The 19,931-nt window shown below is 44.8% G+C and overlaps 1 protein-coding gene across 6 annotated transcripts in view; it reads left to right on the forward strand.

The window, feature by feature from the left end:
• Window positions 1–19,931, forward strand: part of LOC138492307 (solute carrier family 2, facilitated glucose transporter member 11-like) — a 453,312-nt gene that overhangs the window by 342,088 nt on the left and 91,293 nt on the right. For all 6 annotated transcript variants that reach the window (XM_069619352.1, XM_069619354.1, XM_069619356.1 and 3 more), the window contains 2 exons: window positions 98–227; window positions 5,069–5,217. In XM_069619352.1, the coding sequence (XP_069475453.1) occupies window positions 98–227; window positions 5,069–5,217 (279 nt within the window). The remainder of the gene's footprint in view (window positions 1–97; window positions 228–5,068; window positions 5,218–19,931) is intronic.

A 19,931-nucleotide genomic window follows, 5' to 3' on the forward strand; every position in this document is an offset into this window, starting at 1 on the left:
TTCACCATCAGCACAAGAGAGGCATCTGAACATGTGATGTTACACTACATTCGCTTTGATCATGATTTACTTTTCATGCTTTTGTTATTACCCATAGGCATCGGCATCTGTGTGCAACCTTTATACCTGGGCGAGATCGCCCCGAAACAACTAAGAGGTTCTATGGCTTTGGGCAGCTCTGTGTTTCTGACCGGAGGAATTTTGGTTGGACAGATCATTGGCCTGAGGTACAGTATATCAGTAATATTTCTGATTTCTCTTTTAAGCTCGCCTCACAGCACCTTTTAATGAGCAGCCGGTATGACTTTTTATCAAAAAATGTTATAGTGCTATATCCGTGTCTGAGATATTACCATTTATAATTCATCAAAATGTGAACATATTGTATCCGTTAACAACGCGTGTTCGGCTGAACTTAAAAGATAGAACCAAAAATCCCTTGCCAACAGCTGTAGAGTTAGGTTCAGTGTGACTTGCATTTAATTCTTTTATGCATTGTGTATGTCAAGCTGAACCAAATAAAATGCAATACTTGAAAGCACAGTACAGTGCTTGTCCTTTTCAGGGAGTAATTATAATTGGTTATTTATAATGCTTAACACCCAGAGATTTCTAAGTACGCACCCAGGGATCGAACCTGTATTGCTCCACGTCGTCTTGCTTCCAAGGCGAGCACGTTACCCCTGAGCTATCCTCCCCAGTAGAGTTCAATAGATGATAGTGTAGCTTTGGTGGGCCCTCTTAGCACTTTTCTTGTAAATGGGTGACAGAGTAGATAGACAAATGACCCTGAACACTGGCCCGTATTGAAGACTTGGGCCCTTAATCAGGTCGGCCGGGGACATGTGTTGTGCAGTTTCTGTGTCCCCTTAAACTGAGAGCAAGGGACATTCACATTCTACAGGCTGGATGGTAGCGGATGAGCTCTGATGTTCTGGGATGAAAGGAGGCAAAGGCGCCTCCCCTGAAGTCTTGAAGTAAAGGCACCCACAGGTTGAAGGGCCTGTTAGGAGATTGGGTGAAACTGACCTTTGTGTTTAGGAATCTTACATCTTTAACATGCAACCAAATAAGTCATGGTAGCCTTGACCTCCCCATGTCTGTAGCCATGATTATCCCCATATAAATGGGCACTTGCTGCGTGCATATTTGGATAAGCGGCTCAGTAAACTGCTTCCATGGCTAAGACTTTGGGGAATACTCTCGGACTGATTATGTCCCAACTGGGCTCACACTGACCTTATAATGACTACTGGAGTGGTTTTCATCGTGAAGGAGCGTCAGGATGTGGAGGGGCTATTAGGTGACAGAACGGTTTGAATCATGGGGACCGAACAAAGATTGCCCCCCACATCAGAACGTTGTTCTGTTGAAGGTCGAGGAAAGGCCAACGCCCAGATTCCACCCCCTAAAAGACAGTACCATTCTTCATTGCTCTAGTGAAGCTATCATTATGCCAGAGTATTGGTGTTTAGTTCTCAGGCCAAAACCTCTTTTTTAAATGGTCCTTGTCAATGACATTTGCAGCGAAAGAGCCAGAGATGGGTTATGGTTGAGGTGCCAGGATACAACCTCTGAATTCAGCATCCAGAATGAAGGTGCAAGAGCAATTGGTTCTGGATCTGAACCCTATAGTGCACACCTGAAACAGTATGATTGTTTTTGTCATCATTGTGATGGAGTTCCAGTCCCGCACGAGGGGTTGAGATGCACATATTGGTCAAAACCAGACGGCTTCACCGGTGAATAAAATAGCTTCAGGGCAGTCAATCTGATCCTTTGTGGTGGCAGTAGGACTAAACAGGGTTCATATTCTGTGAATGGGGTTTTCCTCAGAATACATATCTAGATACTTCCCAATTCATTTGAATTTAACTATTACTCAAAGAGGATGCAATCAGTTAAACATATACTCTGAATACTGTAGATGTGGGAAAGTGCAGTTGGTCATCATGACATGTAGAACATGAGATTCAGAATTGTAAGAGATTGCTGGGCATCAAGGGACCCACTGACCTTTCTCTGCCAGGCTCATCGTCAGAGCACTCACCGGGAGGATAGAGCATATAGAAGAGCTGCCATGACCTTCTCACAGGGAAAGAACACCAGACCCTTTGCACACCCCTCTGGCTGCAGAACTGTCAGGCACTGACCTGCCCATCCATCCCGTGCTGCTTGCAGAGAGCAGCAGTAAGCAGAAGGGAGATGTTCATAGAATGCTCTGAGGAAAGTAGAGAGTGGACACTGTTGGAGATTAATCCTTTGCAGGTGCCTGCCAAGAGACAAGCTAAAGAAACATCAGCAGGGGAAGGCAGTGCAGACACCACAGGAGAAGGGAGAATGAGAGAACCCAGGAGATTGATTGATTGTTTATTTATAATGTGCTTATACACAAGTGTTTCAAAGAGCAACCATGCATGGGAGGGGAAGACATAGGGAAACACAAGACAAACGATCTTACTAGGCATGGTACATTCAGATTATGCAGGAGAGAGAGAGAGAGAGAGAGAGAGAGAGAGAGAGAGAGAGAGAGAGAGAGAGAGAGAGAGAGAGAAGGAGGAGGCAAAGAGGAAAGTCTTGAGGCGTTTGCTGAACTTAAGGAGATCCGGCTCAAGACAGAGAGAGGAAGGGAGGCTGTTTCAGATCAGCCCATCCACTCTAAAACTGCACCACAGAGACTGGTCTAGCAAAGACTATTTAGTTTTATTTTTTTTTAAAACATGACTGTCGTGAAGCAATGTGGTTTCTGACAGAAAATCTTCTTGTAGGCGCCTTGGCCTCTAGAATTGTTTTAACCCATTCTAAGTGTGTTTATTTTCCATTTTCTGTCTCTGGCCAACCATCCCATAGAAATACCATGACATAAATACCCACCAATAATTAGTTGGGATATGATCTGCCAATGTGAAGAACCAACTCACTGGTCTTTGCACAGGGAATCAATGATGGTATGATCCTGACCCCTTATCACAACCACACCTATCTCAGGGTATTGAGGTATGAGTTCCACCCGTGGGTCAGGACCACCGATTGGAATGTCCAAGGAGTAGGAAGCAGGTGGAACTGCAGCATATGGGCTGAGACCCTCTGGCCTGATTGGGTGTGGAGTCATCAAGTTAGTGGGCCTATGGAAATAAAGAGCAGACCATTGGCTGTGCCGTACTTTAGAATGTTTTCCTGGGCTCCACCTCACACAGTGGCATTGGGGCTTACATAGTGGGATTGTTTGGCGGGCAATATCGCCAACAATAGGGTCCAGATTGACAGGGCCCCAGCTGACTAGGGGACACAGGACAGGACCAGGTCTGGAATCAAGAAAACTGGGCAGGGAGAAGAACACCTCCAGAGAGGAATGACAGAGCGACGCTATGGAGAGTGCCTTGGAATGGATAATCTGCATATGGCAGGAGGGGCTGCGAGAGGAGCAGCAGAGGGTCTGGACTGATTAAGGGGGAAGAGAGAAAGAACAAGAGCAAAAGGTCTCTCCTCTGCCAGTAGCAGAGCACCGTCACATACACCCATACATGTACCCGCACATATCTACTGCTGATGGGCAAGGTGTTTCAAGGCATGAAGTGTTGAACCGCATATGCCAGGAGTGGCCACTGCATCATGAGATAGCAGAAGAGCAGAGCAAGGAGAGAGAGATCAAAGAGGGGCAGACCCCAGGGGAAGACTACATATGCAAGAGGAAGCCTTCCGGGAAATAGAGCCATGGCTGTGAAGAACGAGTCAAGGCAGAGGCAGAATGGGGACTATATATACCTTGAACAGCCTGCCTAAATAAGGAGTTCTTGTGAGAAGCTGAAGGTACGGGACCAGCAGGCGGCATGGGAACAGAGATCTTCAGAATAAGCAGAGCCAGCATTAGGTGCAGGAGTGAGCATGTTGCAAGACACATGGGCTCACCATGACTGGTCTCTTTAGGCTGCTCCCATGTCACTCCCATGGTCTTCCCGTGAACACGGCTGCTGCTAGAGCCATGCAATGCAGTGGGAACTAACTGCCAAGCTCCTCCATCTCCCCTGCGGAGTTCAAGCCATCACATGGCAATTATCAACTATCTACCTGATTGTGGGAGACTTTCCTTGCAAAGGGTGTCCTGCTTTTTATAATACCTGCCTGCAAAGACGAGGGCCAGCAACCCCCAGAAATGGCATTTTGAAGGGAGGCCTCACAGTGGAAATCCTTCAGAGCTAGTTAGGCAGTAGGTGTTGAATTGTTCACATGTAATAGCAGAATTAGAGGCAATGTGCTTCCTTGAATCAACTATGCCCTACGATATAATCTGAAATCTGCTACGAAACAGGGGTTCTCATTCCAAGTATTGCAGTGTGGTAAAAAATTGGCAATAACTGAATTATCATCAATTTTACCGCACCAACATTTTCTGTTTTGGAGGTGATGTGGAGGATAAACTTCCAGCACTTTGGTGGATGTATGACGGTCGCATCCCCTCCCAAAAACTGGAGGAATTTCCCAGATTTTCCATATACCCAATGAAGTGTATGGGACTGAATGAATGGGGATTAATGTTGCCGCTCACAATCCGACAGATTTACTGCTACCAATAGTGGTGGTAGCAGTATTTTAGTTTGGAGGTATTTCCTCTGGAAATCTGGGCAGACTCGTGAGGAGGCCGATGGTCTGAAAGTTTTATATGGGCGAGCTCTATAATTGGACGTGTAGACCTGAGTTAAGTATTTAATTTGTGCGCCCTTTGGGATACCGGATAAGATCAAACCTCTTCGCGAGACAGAAGGGACGAAGGCCAACAGAACATCTCTTTTCAGGGAGGGCGGATCTACTAGATTTGGCACTGAGCCTTCCCCGGCACATCAGAGAATCTGCACTGGGAACCAACCTGTACAGAACATGTAGTCTGGAACAAGGAGGTATCCTCTGTGCATTTTCTCTCTTGAGTGGGTAAAGGTGGCAGAAGCTTGTTGAAATTCAACAGCACATGGTTCCTATCAATGGTTGCAGATAGCAGATCTACATGTCCCAGGATATTTTTATTGAATTTCTTTAGCATTTTGTAATGTTCTTTATTTATTTTATTTACCAGAGAATTCCTTGGTGGAGAAGATTACTGGCCTATATTAGTGTCTACAAGTTGCATACCCGCTATTGCCCAGCTCTTGATACTGCCTTGGTTTCCAGAAAGTCCTCGATATCTTCTGATTGACAGAAATGAGGAAATGAAATGTATAAAAGGTAAATTATAACACATTCTGTTGATCAAATGTGTTACCAGGGTCGTGTGGAGCGGGGGTGTCAGACAGTGCTGCATGGTTGTGTCATGGTCCCACTATTGCTTATTCTGTATATAAACGAAATAGATACCCATCTCCAGAAAGTGGGCCAGGGCATCCCCAAGACTGAAAATCGCTGTACCTCGCGCTTTTGATATTTAAAGATGATTCGGTGATCCTTGTCAAAATAGAAATAGCACTATCAGGGTTGCCATCTGAGTTTCAATATGTTTGTGCCATTTTACATCTTGTTATCAATAATAGCAAATCTAAGATTATCCCAAGATTGATCTTCAAACGAAGGCACAGAAAACCAGACGTAGTATCGACTTTTGACTATTAGGGAGTCTGCATTTCAATACTTGCTGGTTCAGGTTCAGAAAGGCGACGTGCACTTTCAACAGACCATGGGTACAATTGTTCTGCTTAGTAGCAGGCTGGGTCATGAGTCACTTAAAACTGCTATTAAGGTCTTTTGAGCTGAGGTTTCCATATATGTGGTATTTGCTGTGCCGTGTATGCGTGCTGTGTGTTACCTTGCATCTGTGGTATTGGTGAACACTGCTGCATAGGAACTTGCATTTGTGGTGCCTGTGTCATGGGCTGGTTTGTCTGCGGGTCTGCGTTCAGTGTCTGTCCTTGTTGTTGTGTCTGGTCCTGGACATAAAACTAATTCTGGTCTCTTTGATATGATGGCTGGTATTGCATTCCCCCATTTTGTTGCATCCCTCCCCTGCTTCTGCATACCCTCGAGATATGCCCTATCTGTCCACACACCTAGCGCTGGAGGTGGTTCTCTCATTTGCCTCTGATACCCCCAGAAAATATTTTTGGACCCTGCTGCATTGGCTGGCCATATCCTCGAAACCCACCCAAAAATCCCCTTTGATTCTGCTGCATCCGATGCCCGTACCTGCATCCCCTTGGTGGTCGACCTCTTCCTCTGAACCCATGGTGTGCATCCCCCCCACCCCATGAACCCATCTCCCTTGGGCGGTGGTGCGTACTGCGTCTGTGGTGCCTCTTGTCCTCCCGTGGTTGTTACTACTGCCCCTTCCATGGGATATTTAGAAAGCTTCTTCTGTATTAACTTCGCCTCCTCCTGCTTTCTTTCCTCACGCCTTTTCCTCACGTTCTCTTGCATTAACCTACAGTAATGTACTATTGTGAGTTGCATTTCTGACCATGGTTCTGCTTCCATCCCCACCAACTTCTTCAGTTGCCTTTGCACCTGTTCTGGTAACCCTAGGCATATGATTGAATAACGCCACTGTTTTATCCCACGGTTCTCGTGTTTCACGATGCCAGAGCTCTTTAATAGTTTGAATATAGTGTAAGGGCTCTTAGTCTTCCCCCATTCTGCGAGCCATAATTGTACTAATGTCTGATGTGTCTGGTTACTGGGCCATAGATCTTGCCATAAGGCCACTTGACAGTTAGCAAATGGTGCACCATTGTGCGGCATGTCCTCGGTGGTTACTCCTGGGTACCCTGCCCTTTTCCATACGTCATCATCTGCTTCCCCGAGGATCGCCACCAATAGCCCCTTTACGTCTCCCACTGCTAATTTCTGTCCCGCTGCCATCCTTTCCATTTCATATATCCTTTTCCATGCACCTGCGGTTAATGAGTGTAGCCTACACCTCAAGGTTCCCTCATCTATATGCTTCCATGGTATGTTTTGAGGTTGCCCCCCTCTCTTTTCCAGTAATGGCAACTGTGCAAGCCCGATCTCCCCATACGCTCCTCGTGTCAGCCTGATCTGCCTATCCGATCTCTCTGCATCTTTAGTGTCAGTAAATGCCCTTGCCGGTTCTCCCTTCCTTCGTCCGGGAAGATCACTAAGCCTCTGCATGTATGGGGTTAGGTCATCCATATTGCGAGATACGTCCCTGGACTGTCATGATCTTTCATCTTTGTCCCCCCTAGATCTCCCTGTGTCCCTTTCTATTTCCCATGTCACGCTTCTGTCTTCGCTTCTCCCCGTCGATTGACGCCTAGGTCACCCCTTTCTCTCGTCCTCACTTCCCTCTACATCCTCGTCCGATTCGGTGTCCCCCACGTCAATGTCAATATTGCCCAAGAAGCTTACCCTCCTTGAGGTTGTGTCTTCACTTAGCTTCCCCTCAAAGTCAATTAAGTTCCCACTGTACCCCTCCCGGAGGACCCCACGTCTGTCCTGTCCGATGGTGTAGCAGTCCTATTATGTGTGGCGCCCGGTCTTGCTCCGTTCGCCTATCTCCTCCCACCTTGTCATCTACCGTGCCCATTCACAACTTAATTCTTATTGCTCTCACTGGACGCTCCGCCTCCTTGCGTTTGCGCTCTGTTGCAAGTTGCTCTATTTCCCACTATCTCCTTTCCCTTGTTACTAAAACTTGCTTTTTCTTCTTGTCTTTGTCTCTTCGCCTCTATTACTCTTCGAGCTCCCTCTTTCTCCTCATCTCTCGCTGCTCCCGTTCCTTCTCTTCTTCCCCTTTGCTTGTCTCTTCGCACTCTCTCACGTTCTTCCTTTTCTTCCCTCTCTTGCCTTTCTACTTCCTCCATCATCTCTGCCCATTCTCGCGCTTTGCTGCTCCCCTTATGACCCACTACTACTTTACGCGCCCCTGCTGGTTCTCTTGTTGTCTTCCCATCCAACTTCAGAAGTATTTCCCCTCCTATCCACTCATTCGATGCTATGCCCTCTAGCCCCTCCTTGGGGCTCATCTGGCTCCCGCCGTGATCTCCTTTCCCACCATCTGTCTGTCCGACCCCTTTCTGCTCCTCCTCCTTGGTATATGGTGGAGGTTTAAATATTGGATTTGTGTACCCCTCTGCTGCATTTAGCTCCTGTATAGGGTTAACCCCTGCACTCCTGCTGCAGCCCCTTCCTTCTCGTGCTCAAGAGGAGGGGAGGGAGCGGGGCAGAGGGCTCTGCACCCGGTGTCTCCTGCTGGCTCAGCATCCATTGACACCTTGTTACTTCCCCCTCATCCTCCTGGAACATCTTCTAGAGTTCGAATATCGCCATGCGATTGGTCAACTTCTTCCCTTTATAAGTGTCTTATATGTGTGTCTGTAATGGCTGCTGCACATTTTTGGAGAAACGTCTACATAGTTGCCATGTTTTAGTCAATTTACCATCTGTGCTTTTTGTTCATTCTGCGCTTTTTTTACAAATCTTGTCCTTATATCGCGGAAGGGCCTTAGATAGGTGCTGTAGAGTTGTGCCCCCCTGTACTTCCCCTGATACAATGCTTTATTCTTACTTGACCTCAAGTCGAGGCTTTTGATACTTTGGTTATTATACAAGCACAAAAAAATACTTTCAATTCGGTTTTTTTAATTTCACAAAGACCTTTTTTCGTCAATTCTTCTCAAGCCTCTCTGGCTCCCAATCAACCTGTCAGGTATGCTCTGCGCACCGCCCTTCTACAACTCTCTGCCTAATCAGGTATACCCACCAATCTTGCGCATGCGCCTTCCACGCACCGCCACAGAACAGATGACGCTGTCGATTGCAAATTGCAACAGTTGTATTCCTGCCTCCTAACAGGGGATAGCAATATTTCTCATGTTCAATCTGTACCTACACTGTCACCTTGTAGATAAAACGCCTCAGCGAGACTTAACCTAGATTGCGCAAGGTGTTCTTCTGGTTATCTCCCTTTGCTAAGCCTTTACACAGGGATAAAGTTAGAACTGTTGTTTATTACACAAATAGACAGGGATCATACAGGACATTCGTAAATTCCCAGAATCACCGCTCCCAAGCCCATGTCAGGCCATTTTGTTTCGTCTCTACGTGACAACATAGGCCCTTCCCCAAAAAACCTAAGAGTCTGCCTGGTTAGGTCATTGGGGTGGTATCACATATGGATGGCACCTATAGATATTATTTTATTGGTCCTCACATGTCAGGTGGCTGGCCTGCCCCTTCCCCAAGAAACTATCTATTACATTGTTGCAGGGTCGCAGGATTACCATTGGCCCTTGCCCTCTGCCATTCACCCCTGGATTTCAGTTCCCTGATTGGCTGAAGCTGATCTCCCCAGGCCTGGGACCCAGCTCTGTTCTCGGCGTTCTGTGCACCTTCTCAAGGTGATGAGAATGACCATGTGTTCCCAATGTAACTGTTAGTACTACCACTTTCACCTGTGAGAGTGCCCTCAGTGTTGTGCCGTTGTTAACGATTCCATGTTTCACTTCATGTCTGTGTTGCTGAGAACCGTTCGTCTTCCCACCGCAGGTGAATAACCATTGTCTAGCTCGGCTGCATGAAGTGATTGAGGACGCGAAATCGAGCTCTCTTGTCTACAATTTATGAGGATGTATTCTGTTCTTCTGCAGATGGCTCCGTGTCTCCTAGCTTTGGAATGTGCTGTTTGTCTCTGATCTTGGCTGCGATCCCTGGACTGCTGTTCTGTACAGCCTAGTTCTGCTTTCCCTCGTCTCTCATCCTGTGGCTTGTGGCTTCACGTAACCTCATTATAATTATACTATGATTTGTATATATCAATGCTGTGCTATTTTTCCCATAGGTTAGTCGTGTTTGGTCCTTTCAAGCTCCTTACATGATCCTGTAGTTCCATAGGGTTAGTTGCCATAAGCATCTGCAAGCTTGCTCTGCATCTCTTTGTTTGCCTTGCGTTCAGCGTTTCTGGACTTGGTTAATGAGAAAATAATAAAAGCTTTTGACAGTATGTATATGTATCTGTCCTCTGTCTACAGAATTGTGTAAGCATGTTCTTCGTGTGTGCACGTGTATGTTCGTGTAACTTCATGCATGGCTGCGAGTTTACTTTGTGACTAACGTTGCTATGGCGTGGTGTCACTAATAACATCAGCACAATGGTTTCTCGGCATTAGTCAACGTCATCCATTGAGGAATTTGGGTCCATAACCAGTGTTGGGGCACCTGTGTCCAGAAACAATGGCCCTCCTGGGGGCTGTCGGAATAGTGAGTTGCTTTGTGCATTCTTAACTCTTGGGGCTGTCATGTTTCCCGGGGTGAGGGGGGGCATTCCAGGGACCCTCTCTTCAGTGTCCTGGTTCCTGAGTGCATGTTGTTTGACTCAAAGCTATTCACTGTGTGAGCTTGTGCACATTTCCTTGCCATATTCACTGCCTTTGTCCTCTCATGAAACATACCCTACCACGTTTGGGTACTGCATCTGATAAAAACATGTTAAATTAAGTAGACTGCTTTGGCGGTCTCCTCCACCTACAAAAGACATGCATACCTAGCAATGGCTTGCTGCTCTCCTCTGACTATAATATAGACAGAGAAGGGCACCTAACAGTACTTTCAAGTTCTCTTCCGCTTACAAAATTCATATGGGTTGTAACTGCTTTGACATTCTCCTGCAATTAGAAAACACATTTGGGCTGACACTGCTTTACCATACTTCCTGCCTGCTAAACACACGTGTGCCTAACTCCGCTATGGTATTCTCTGCCTTACACTGCTTTGGGGTTCTCCTCTGCCTACAAAAAAAATTTTGGGTTCTCACTGATTTGGCTTTTTCTCCTGCCTACAAAGCACATTCGATGCTAACACTGCTTTGGCATTCTCCCCACCTACAAATTGCATGTGGGGTTCTCATTGCTTTGGCTTCTCTTCTGCCTCCAAAATGTATGTGAATAGCCCTTCTCCTCTGGCTACAAAAGGCCCATGTGCTTTACACTCCGTTGGCATTCTAGCTAGCTACAAAACACACAAGTGCCTAACACTGATTTGGTGCAATCCTCTGCCTACCAAACACAACTGTGCCTAAACTTGCTTTGGCATTTTCCTCTGCCTACAAACAACATGTGAGGTTCTTACTGCTTTGGCTTTCTCCTCTGCCTACAAAGCAACATGTTACTACCACTGCTCTAGTGTTCCCCCTGCTTACATACACTTTACCTTACACTGTTTTTGTGTTCTCCACTAACAAAACACATAGGTGCCTCACACTGCTTTGACACTACAAAATGAACATGTGCCTAACATTGCTTTGACATTCTCCTCTGCCTAACAAAACACACATGTGCCTATCATTTCTTCAGAACTCTTCTCCTCCTACAAAAAGCATGTTTATGTAACTCTGCTTTGTCATTCTCCCCAAGCTACTAAACACGTGTGCCTAGCCCTGCTTTGTCATTCACATACAAAACACTCAAGTGTCTAACACTACTTTGGTGCCCTCCTCTGTCTACTAAACACACGTGGGCCTATCACCGCCTTGGAATTCTACCCCTCCTACAAAACATGTGGGGTACTCATCGCGTTGACCTTCTCCTATGCTTACAGAATGATGTCTACCTGACACTTCTTTGGTGTTATCCCTGCTTGCAAACCATAGTAGACGTCAACTAATGTTATAAGACAAAATGTTATTAGCACAGTTATGCAAAACTGAGTAATCAAATCCATAAACATAAAGTGAAAATACAGACTCCTTTCACTACCATATGCCACATTGTTTATTCCCAAGAGTAATATTTATAGGAGCTTGTCACTGGCCCATCACCAAAGGCGAGGTACCCAATGAACTACCGTCTACAGTGCATTCTTGCTGGGGTAACGACACTAAGGGCTTATTTACACCGTAGGGGGATTCCCATCAGCTGTAATGACTATTGCATCGGACAGTAACTCTGGAAGGCTGCATAGTTACAGAAATATTGCCATGACAACAGTGACAGATGTGGGATCCCTGAGATCCTATTGGCAGTATTTCCATGAACCCATATGTACTTTTTATTTACCATTTCCACTGTCGTCTTGAGGATGGAAATGGGTTCTGTACAGGTGACACACATATTGCTACTGTACGCATTTGTGTACTGCTCTAGACGTTTAGATCGTACCCTTGTATGCATTGCACGATAAAGGTGTGTTGCGTCTTGAATGGTTGCTGTGCAATGAAGGGATGTGTGTTGTTTATTGCCCAGTTGTTTGCAAGTGCATGTCTGTGGAATGCTAGGTTCACAGAGTGGGGGTGGGGAGGTCGGCTCAGTGAAATGTTGGTTGCATGCTTTGAGTGAGTGTTCCAGGAGTGACAGTTGAGGCGGAGTTGTGTGTAGTAGGGATGGCCTATGGGTGTCTCCCTATGGCTCCATGTCAAGAGCTTATTCCAAGAGAAACTTTAACCTGTAACTATGATGTATAGGCCTTTCTACATACATCTCATCTCCCGTCAGTGTCAGGTCCTCATTCGCAGCAAAATGAGGTAGCGAGAAGATACATAGACATCAAAGAGGGCTACTTTAGCAACCTCTTCCAATGTCCCCATTGAAAGCCCTTTTTTCCTTGTATCGAAGGGAAGTACTTGGGGTTCTGTTCTGTGGAGAAAGAAACTCCATGGGAAATGTTATAGTTTTTTCTTCATTTGTAGGTTTGAAGTAAACATTGGAGATATTCCAGGGTGGATTGTCACCTTGCAATCTCTGGAAGTACTATCTCACTGAAATTCGAAATACCTTTCACTGAAAATCCCCATCCTACCCTTCCTGAGACTTCTCCCTCAATCTCAGACATACCGGGCCAGGAACCATGTCACTGATGTAACCCTTGTTGTCACGTGACCTCCTGGTTTGTTATGCCTAGGATATGATATACCGCATGGTACCCCACAAATCCACTGTAAAAAGAGTCACCTATTTCACCATGTAGCCACTTTGGAAACTTGCAAACTGTTAAACCTTGTAACCTCTTCAAATATATGCATCCGTTTAAAACATGTATTGCTTCATGAGTAGCATTCTGCTAGAAGCATCAGGGTGTTCATCTTGTGTTCATCAGGCCATCAACACCCCTGAATGCTGCTTATATTAGGCCTCCCCGCTCCCTACCACTCCCTACTTTTGCATATGCCAGCAGCATTTCCTCATGCCAGTAGGAGACTGCAGAACATTTCGTTTTAACAAGGTACCCCTTCCACAGTCACCCTTAGTGCCCTCTCACACTGACCCGCCACCACAGTCTTGCCCCACCTAGCTTCTTCCCGCTAATTGCCGCACCAACTGCTGCTCCTTCTTTACCCAACAGTCTTTTTGACATTCTCTCATCGACCTTTTCTGCATAAATATTTCACATGTGCCCTTGGTCATAAATAGTAGACTTCTCCTGGGAGAGCACTACGAATCAGCAGCCAAATCTTCGTTGCTTGACACCATCAACTCACCAAGATCCTATCAAGTCTGGACTGCAGGCAACTCCATCTTTGTGCATCCCGTCCCAATGAAGCCTCAGCGCTTGTGGGTTCACTCCGTTCTGCGTTCCAGTCCATACAACCATTCACCAATGGCCAATGTTTAATAGTCTCAAATGGTACGACGTGCTTTCACCGTGGGATGTTTTTTTGCAGGGGGTTTTACTGTGATTATTTTAACGAAAAAAACTCATCACATTTTTAGGGGGGGTTAGACAAATATATATTTGGGGTATGGGTGTTTGAGAATAGCAAAAAAAATGTAAGGGGATGGGGTGTTGGGGGGACCACCCCCAAATAACAAAAATAAAATTGGATGAGTTTTTTTCGTTACAAAATCCACAGTAAAAACCCCCGCGAAAAAACTTCCCGTTATGAAATGACATGGAACCTCTCAAATGAACCGAATTGCAATATAAGCTAAATTACAACAGCCCTCCGACCCTTGCTTGCTTTTGACTTTCCCCTTTCACAAACAGCTCTTTACTTGTACAGATACAATCCCTCTCCTTGACCAAGACCTCCAACATCATCTGCCAAAGTACCGAAGGGAAGGGCACTGACTACACTTTACTTTGGCTCCTCCTGACATCCTACTGCTTGATCTCCAAACAAGGACTGTGTCAATTCAGGGCATCCCCTAATTCCCTGCACACATTTGCCTGCATTTGGCTGCAGAACATTTCACCAGATTCTTTGCAGCATTTCTTACAGGGATATCAGAATAAGGGAGCAGAGAAAAGTCAGTGGGCCTAAAAAGTGGTTATTAGCGTCTTTCCCCCTTGAAAATGCCCCAAACAATGGGGGAAATGCCCCATGAAGGGAAATGTCACAGATCCGAGGTAAGTGTGCCCACTCTCCGGATTTGGGCAACCTGGCTGTTGTAGTAATATTGATTGTGGGGACATTTGAGAATGCTTTTATCCATTCAATGAGAAGCTAGATCATTTGAATCCATTCTGAGAGTAATTGAATATGCAAATCCATTTTACTCATCCGGATCACACATTTGATTTTAACAGTCAGACCAGCTTATATTAGATGACAACCTGTTGTGTTTTAAAGGCCTTTGGAATATTAAATTACTAAATGATCGTAAAAGTATTTGCAAACATCCCCAGAAGGAATGGGATATAAAAGAAAATGAACACTCACCCAATTTGGTGGATTTGATGTTGATTGTGAGTAACCACATGTTCACTGGGTGTTAAGATTGGCAAATACCCTTAAGTACTTTATCTTGAGCTTAGCCGACTAGTGCTTAGGTGGTACATTGCTTTATGGCCTAAGCAAATCAACTTAAAATGGCTTATTATGCCAAATCGGAGTCAATCTGATTGACTCGGTGTTGGCGTTATATATGCTGGTCTAGGGAGTTTGGTCGGTAACCATGGTGATGAGATCTGGAGGCGTCTAAGAGTACTGCGGCAATACACCATAGGCTGTGCTGCACTTATAGTTGCATAAGGACAGAAAGGCATTCACTGCTTAACTTGGTGACCGAACGCTAACAATGTCAGAAGTCTCTTCACAGTTTGCAGTTGGAAAAAGCACATTTGCGTGACTTTGCAGCTCTGCGGCACAAGAGAAAGCTGTCCGTCCACCATGAAACCCAGATTTCCATGTGAAACATGTGCTGAACCATTGATAACTATTGCAGTTTGGAGAGTTGCTATTTCACAGTATTTCCAGTTTGGCGGCATTGAAATTTAGCCTCTTTGCATTCATGCATGTGCTAACTGGTGCATTTGCTCTCAGGTACTTAACTAAAAGTTTTGAACATGTGAAATTGATAATGCTATTAGGCAGTGCTGGAAATGGACAGAATTTACTGGGGAACTCCCCCCCCCGCACGCTCAGTGGCGTGGGCGGGACTAAGCTAAGTGTCAAATAATGTGGGGCACTGAATGCAGGTTGCTGGCTGCTTTGCATAAAACAAAGTGCACTTTGGGAAAATAAGAATGATCACCAATTTATCAAACACATCTGTGATAGCAAATAATATATGTAGAAACGTGGATGCTCTAGTTTTGCAAGCAACCTATGCTGAGCTCTATTGTTCCTTATGCATACTGGTAGGGTTCATATGTCGCAAGATCACAGGAGCTGTAGGGGTTTAGCCAGCACCCCAATTGTTGAGTAGTAAGGGAGAGTGTACTCCTGGCTATCTTGCTTCAGTGGTTCCAAAAATAGTTCTAACACACTGGTTATTGCGATACAGTTTTTGCTTTTATTTGTGCAAGTGATGGGTTGTTCTACATTCAGTTGGTATGCATCTAGTACACCTGGGGCTCTTAGGTCCCCTGGTTGTCAGCTGACACGTGTTTCGACCACCCGTGGGTCTTTATCAAGGCTATTTAGTGCAGTCTGTTGCCCCCTGTGGGGTCCTGGTATGTAGTGTTGGTTGCTGTCCTGTAGAGTGGATCCTGTTGGGCCCTGATGGCTGGTCCGTATGGCTGGTCCATTGGGGCTCCTAGTCATGAATAATATATGCATTCCTTCTGAGCATGCAATGCACACTTGGTATGATTCTCATTTCATCTGTCAGAATAGTCACCATGACAGTAAAGTGTGTGCAAAGCATGAGACTTATATATAGCTTTGGACTGTTTCATTGCTGGAGTGTGGGCTGTTGAGCAAAGGACGACTTTCAGATGCAGTCTGTGAAGTAGTTGCATGTCAGGGGCAAAGAGCTTCCTCAATTTGGAGGATGGGGGTTGGGTCTACAGCCCATCTTGTTCCTCCTCTGCAATGAGGAAAAGCGAAATAGATGTCACATCCTAACTTGTTTTTCATGTTTTTTCCCTCTCCTATCTAGTAGTTCTTTCTCAACACACATGCCCTTGGAATTGGAGTCTCTATGTCTTTCCCTTTTCCCCCCATTCTGTCATCAGAGATTAAATGATAAAAAGCAGAGCAATCAATGCCAAAAACGGTGCTTCTGAATGGTCCTTAAATAACAGCTAAACGGGTGCACTTATTTAGAATCTCACTACACTAACCTATGTATGGGCATGTTTAAAAAGACCCTGGATAATATACGTTACCTTCTTTATGTTTTGTTATGTTATTGGGATCTATACTGAGCACCAGGCCTATCTGGTCTCCAGGTGCTCTAGCAGACCTGAGAGAGAGGGGGGGTGGGTTAGGTTAGTTTAGAGGTGAGGGAAAATGACAGGTTTATTCAGTTGCTATGGGCAAGTGGTCCAGTTGGTTTGGGCCCTCTGTGTTGGAGCCTGGAGGTTAAAAACGCGTGTGTGGGGAGGTTGCCTTACAGCAACGAGAGTTTACAATTTCGTCTTTCCCTCCCTTTACTCTGCAATGGTGTGAGTGGAATCATTTATAAATATAGACTCATTGGGGTATGACTTTACAACCTCCCATCAATAGAAATATTGTTAAATGTGTATGAATTTGGTATCTGTTTTATTTGGTTCTGTGTTAACTACACACACAGTTTACTCCAGACCCCCAGAGCTATTCATGTAACCGCAGACGCAACTACTAGAACACACTGAGCCGCATACAATTGGAAATAATCATCCCTTCATACAACGCCTTATCTATATTATATAGTATGCAAATGTAGTACTTAAAATAAGCTTCTCTTGTTACTGTGCAAAAGATATTTCCAGTGATATAACATATAATGCAAAAATCCTTATTCTACAATAAACTTTGGGAAATAGACAACTCGTTTCTTTCGACGTGAACAGACACTCCATAACAATATTTCTTGCATTTGGATTATTCATAATATTTCAATGGCACATTTGATCTAAAATGTCATTTAAATGTTGGAAAGTGAATTAGGATTTATTTTGACTTTTGGGGCAACACATGGTGAGCACTTAGAGAGTAGGGGAGCACCTTAGGGTTTTGGTACCTGAAAGCCCAGGTTATTCCCACTCTGAACATCAATGCATGTGCCACTGTGCCCCTCTCTCAAGACATAGGAAGTAATTGATTAATTTCTGTACACTGGGCCGCAGAAATTCTTTTGCAAAACAAGCAACTTTGCTTTTAACAGAAATGTGTTCTATATCTTCTTATGGAAACAATAATCAGCCATATTGCATCCTACATTTAAGTGGGGAATCGTCACAATAATTGTTTCGAACTTTAATTGTAAAGTACAATATTTACTTGCTGGAAGAAAAGGTGACAAAGACAAGTAAACGTGCTTTCATTAGTAAATCATGTTCAACCCTATTAATACAATCCCAACAAGGCTGGTATTTGTGTCATGAGAAATCGCGCGCTCCCTCCGGAAGGGCAGATCTGCTTCGCTTGACTGTAGCTGCCTCTAAATGAACTCCTTCCATGGTCAGATGAGAAAAAGTCCCACAATTTCAGTCCAGAATGATGAAAAGAGCCAACACCACACAGTGGGCCTCATTACGACCCTGGCGTTGGACCATGGTGCTATTAGCACCATGGTCCATGCCGGATTCTGCCATGGTGGATTTACAAGGTTGGTGGGGCGGTAATTCCCCATTCACCATGGCCCCTTCCCCATTCCCATTTTTGGCCCATACGGCACAATGGGAATGGGGAAGGCGCTAATTACGGCACCGTAAATTACGGTGCCGTAATTAGCACCAAGGTCCCTTAGCGGGTTGGACTTTAACGCCTGCAAAAAGCAGGCGTTGAAGTGTGAATCGGGCGTTAAGGGTTTAACGGCGCCGCAGCCTTTTACGGCGCCGTTAACCCCTTAACGCCAGGGTTGTAATGAGGCCCAGTGTAGAGGACCAGCTGGATGTGTTCTGTATTTCCAGAGAAATACAGATTCTTCTCATCTGGTTCCTTCCATTGTGTTTACCTTAGCTGAAGTAGTGTAGGGTTTTCAGGTGCTCCCTTGTTATTTTAAAATCTATTCTTGATGGCTTCCTGCAAGGTAGGAGAACGCCTGGCGCCTCAGATGAAAAAAGTAGATTTTCAAGCAGGAGGCCACAGTAGACCAATGAAGGAGGCCCACACTCTGGGAGGCATGACTATTTATATGGTCTTTAAAGAATGTTAATCCATGAGGATTGATATTACTGTACTTACAAACAGGAACTGTGGTACTATGGATTTTGTGTTCGTAACATACATTTGACGATCTCACAGAAGCCTAGTTTTATATTTCATTTTTGCTTTAAATGTCATCTGCTGCACATTGTACTTTTACTCAGTCATGATGTTCGGTGAAATCTTGTGCAACCAGAATCCTCTTAATTGGGGAATACTGCACTTCAATAGCCCAAAGTCCAGGATCTCACTCTGATGTTGAATACATTTCCTGCTCCAATTATGTCACTTTGCACGTATTAAATTGGTTGATGAGCAGTCTCCAGAATGACCTTTTCACCTTCAATAAATGTCCTGAAATGTTGGCTTGACCACAATGTGGCTAGTAGAGCCTTTACACGTTGGTTACGCTTCTATTTCCACAGTGGATCAAACTTTGCTTGCATGGGAGATCATTTTTCAATGGATGTGAGCTTATTGCCCTTTAGGAACGTGCATGCAATGGATGAGTTCACAGAATAACTCTGAGTCCAAATAACCAAACCAGCTCAGGAAGATGGCAAAGTACTGTTTTATTAACAATTATCTAAAACAGGGAGTTACAACGAACATCAACAGACGTACGCTCGATTTCTCTCAACCATCTTTTCACACAACATAGACTTTATACTAAAAAAGTCAGAGATGACGTCATTCTACGTGGCAAATAATGAAATACCTACTGGGGATCTGGATAGGCTTAAGGGGAGCATCTAAGTAGACATCATATAGGAACTAGGATTGTGATTGGCTGCCCACTGTCAGGTGGACAATATATGCCTATCTCTAAAACATGTAATCTTCAAAAACATGAAGTACACAGTTTCTCATTAGTTTCTCAAACTATAAGGTCCTTCGTTATATGAACCACCACTATTGGTTGGCACACTTGTGCCATGTATGGAACATTTGATTCCTTTAGCAGCACGTAAGCCTAGAACCAGGTGCAAGGTGATGGGTCTGACTCGACCTCCCCACCAAATTAGCCAACCATCTCTCATCACCCAAGCCTTCTGCCATGAAGATTGTCTTTGAACTTGGCCTTGGAAAGTATCCTTATCTCAGGGAATACATGGGAGTGCCGGCATTCACTAGCGTGTTCTGGGACTCCAAGTCTGACTCTATTTTCATTGTTGGCTCACATGACAGGAGACCCCGAATTGGTCCATTTGGCAGGTTTTAAATGTCTTAAATGAATAAAACTTGACACTCTTGGTGTTCAAGATGCGAAGGGTCGTTCGTTTCTCTATCGGAGGAAATATGAAGAGTTGTTGGATAGTGGTTGTTGTTACCATTCCAGTAATGTTTTTGTTATCTAGAGAAATTATGCCTTTAATATATCAATTTCCTCTATGAAGAAAGTGGTTTATAAGTTTACATTACGTTGATTGTGATGAACACATTTAATCTACGGCATACTTATTATGGTGGGCATAATTCTAAT

This window comes from Ambystoma mexicanum, chromosome 10 (genome assembly GCF_040938575.1).
Source record: "Ambystoma mexicanum isolate Mex_15411 chromosome 10, UKY_AmexF1_1, whole genome shotgun sequence".
NCBI lineage: Eukaryota > Metazoa > Chordata > Amphibia > Caudata > Ambystomatidae > Ambystoma > Ambystoma mexicanum.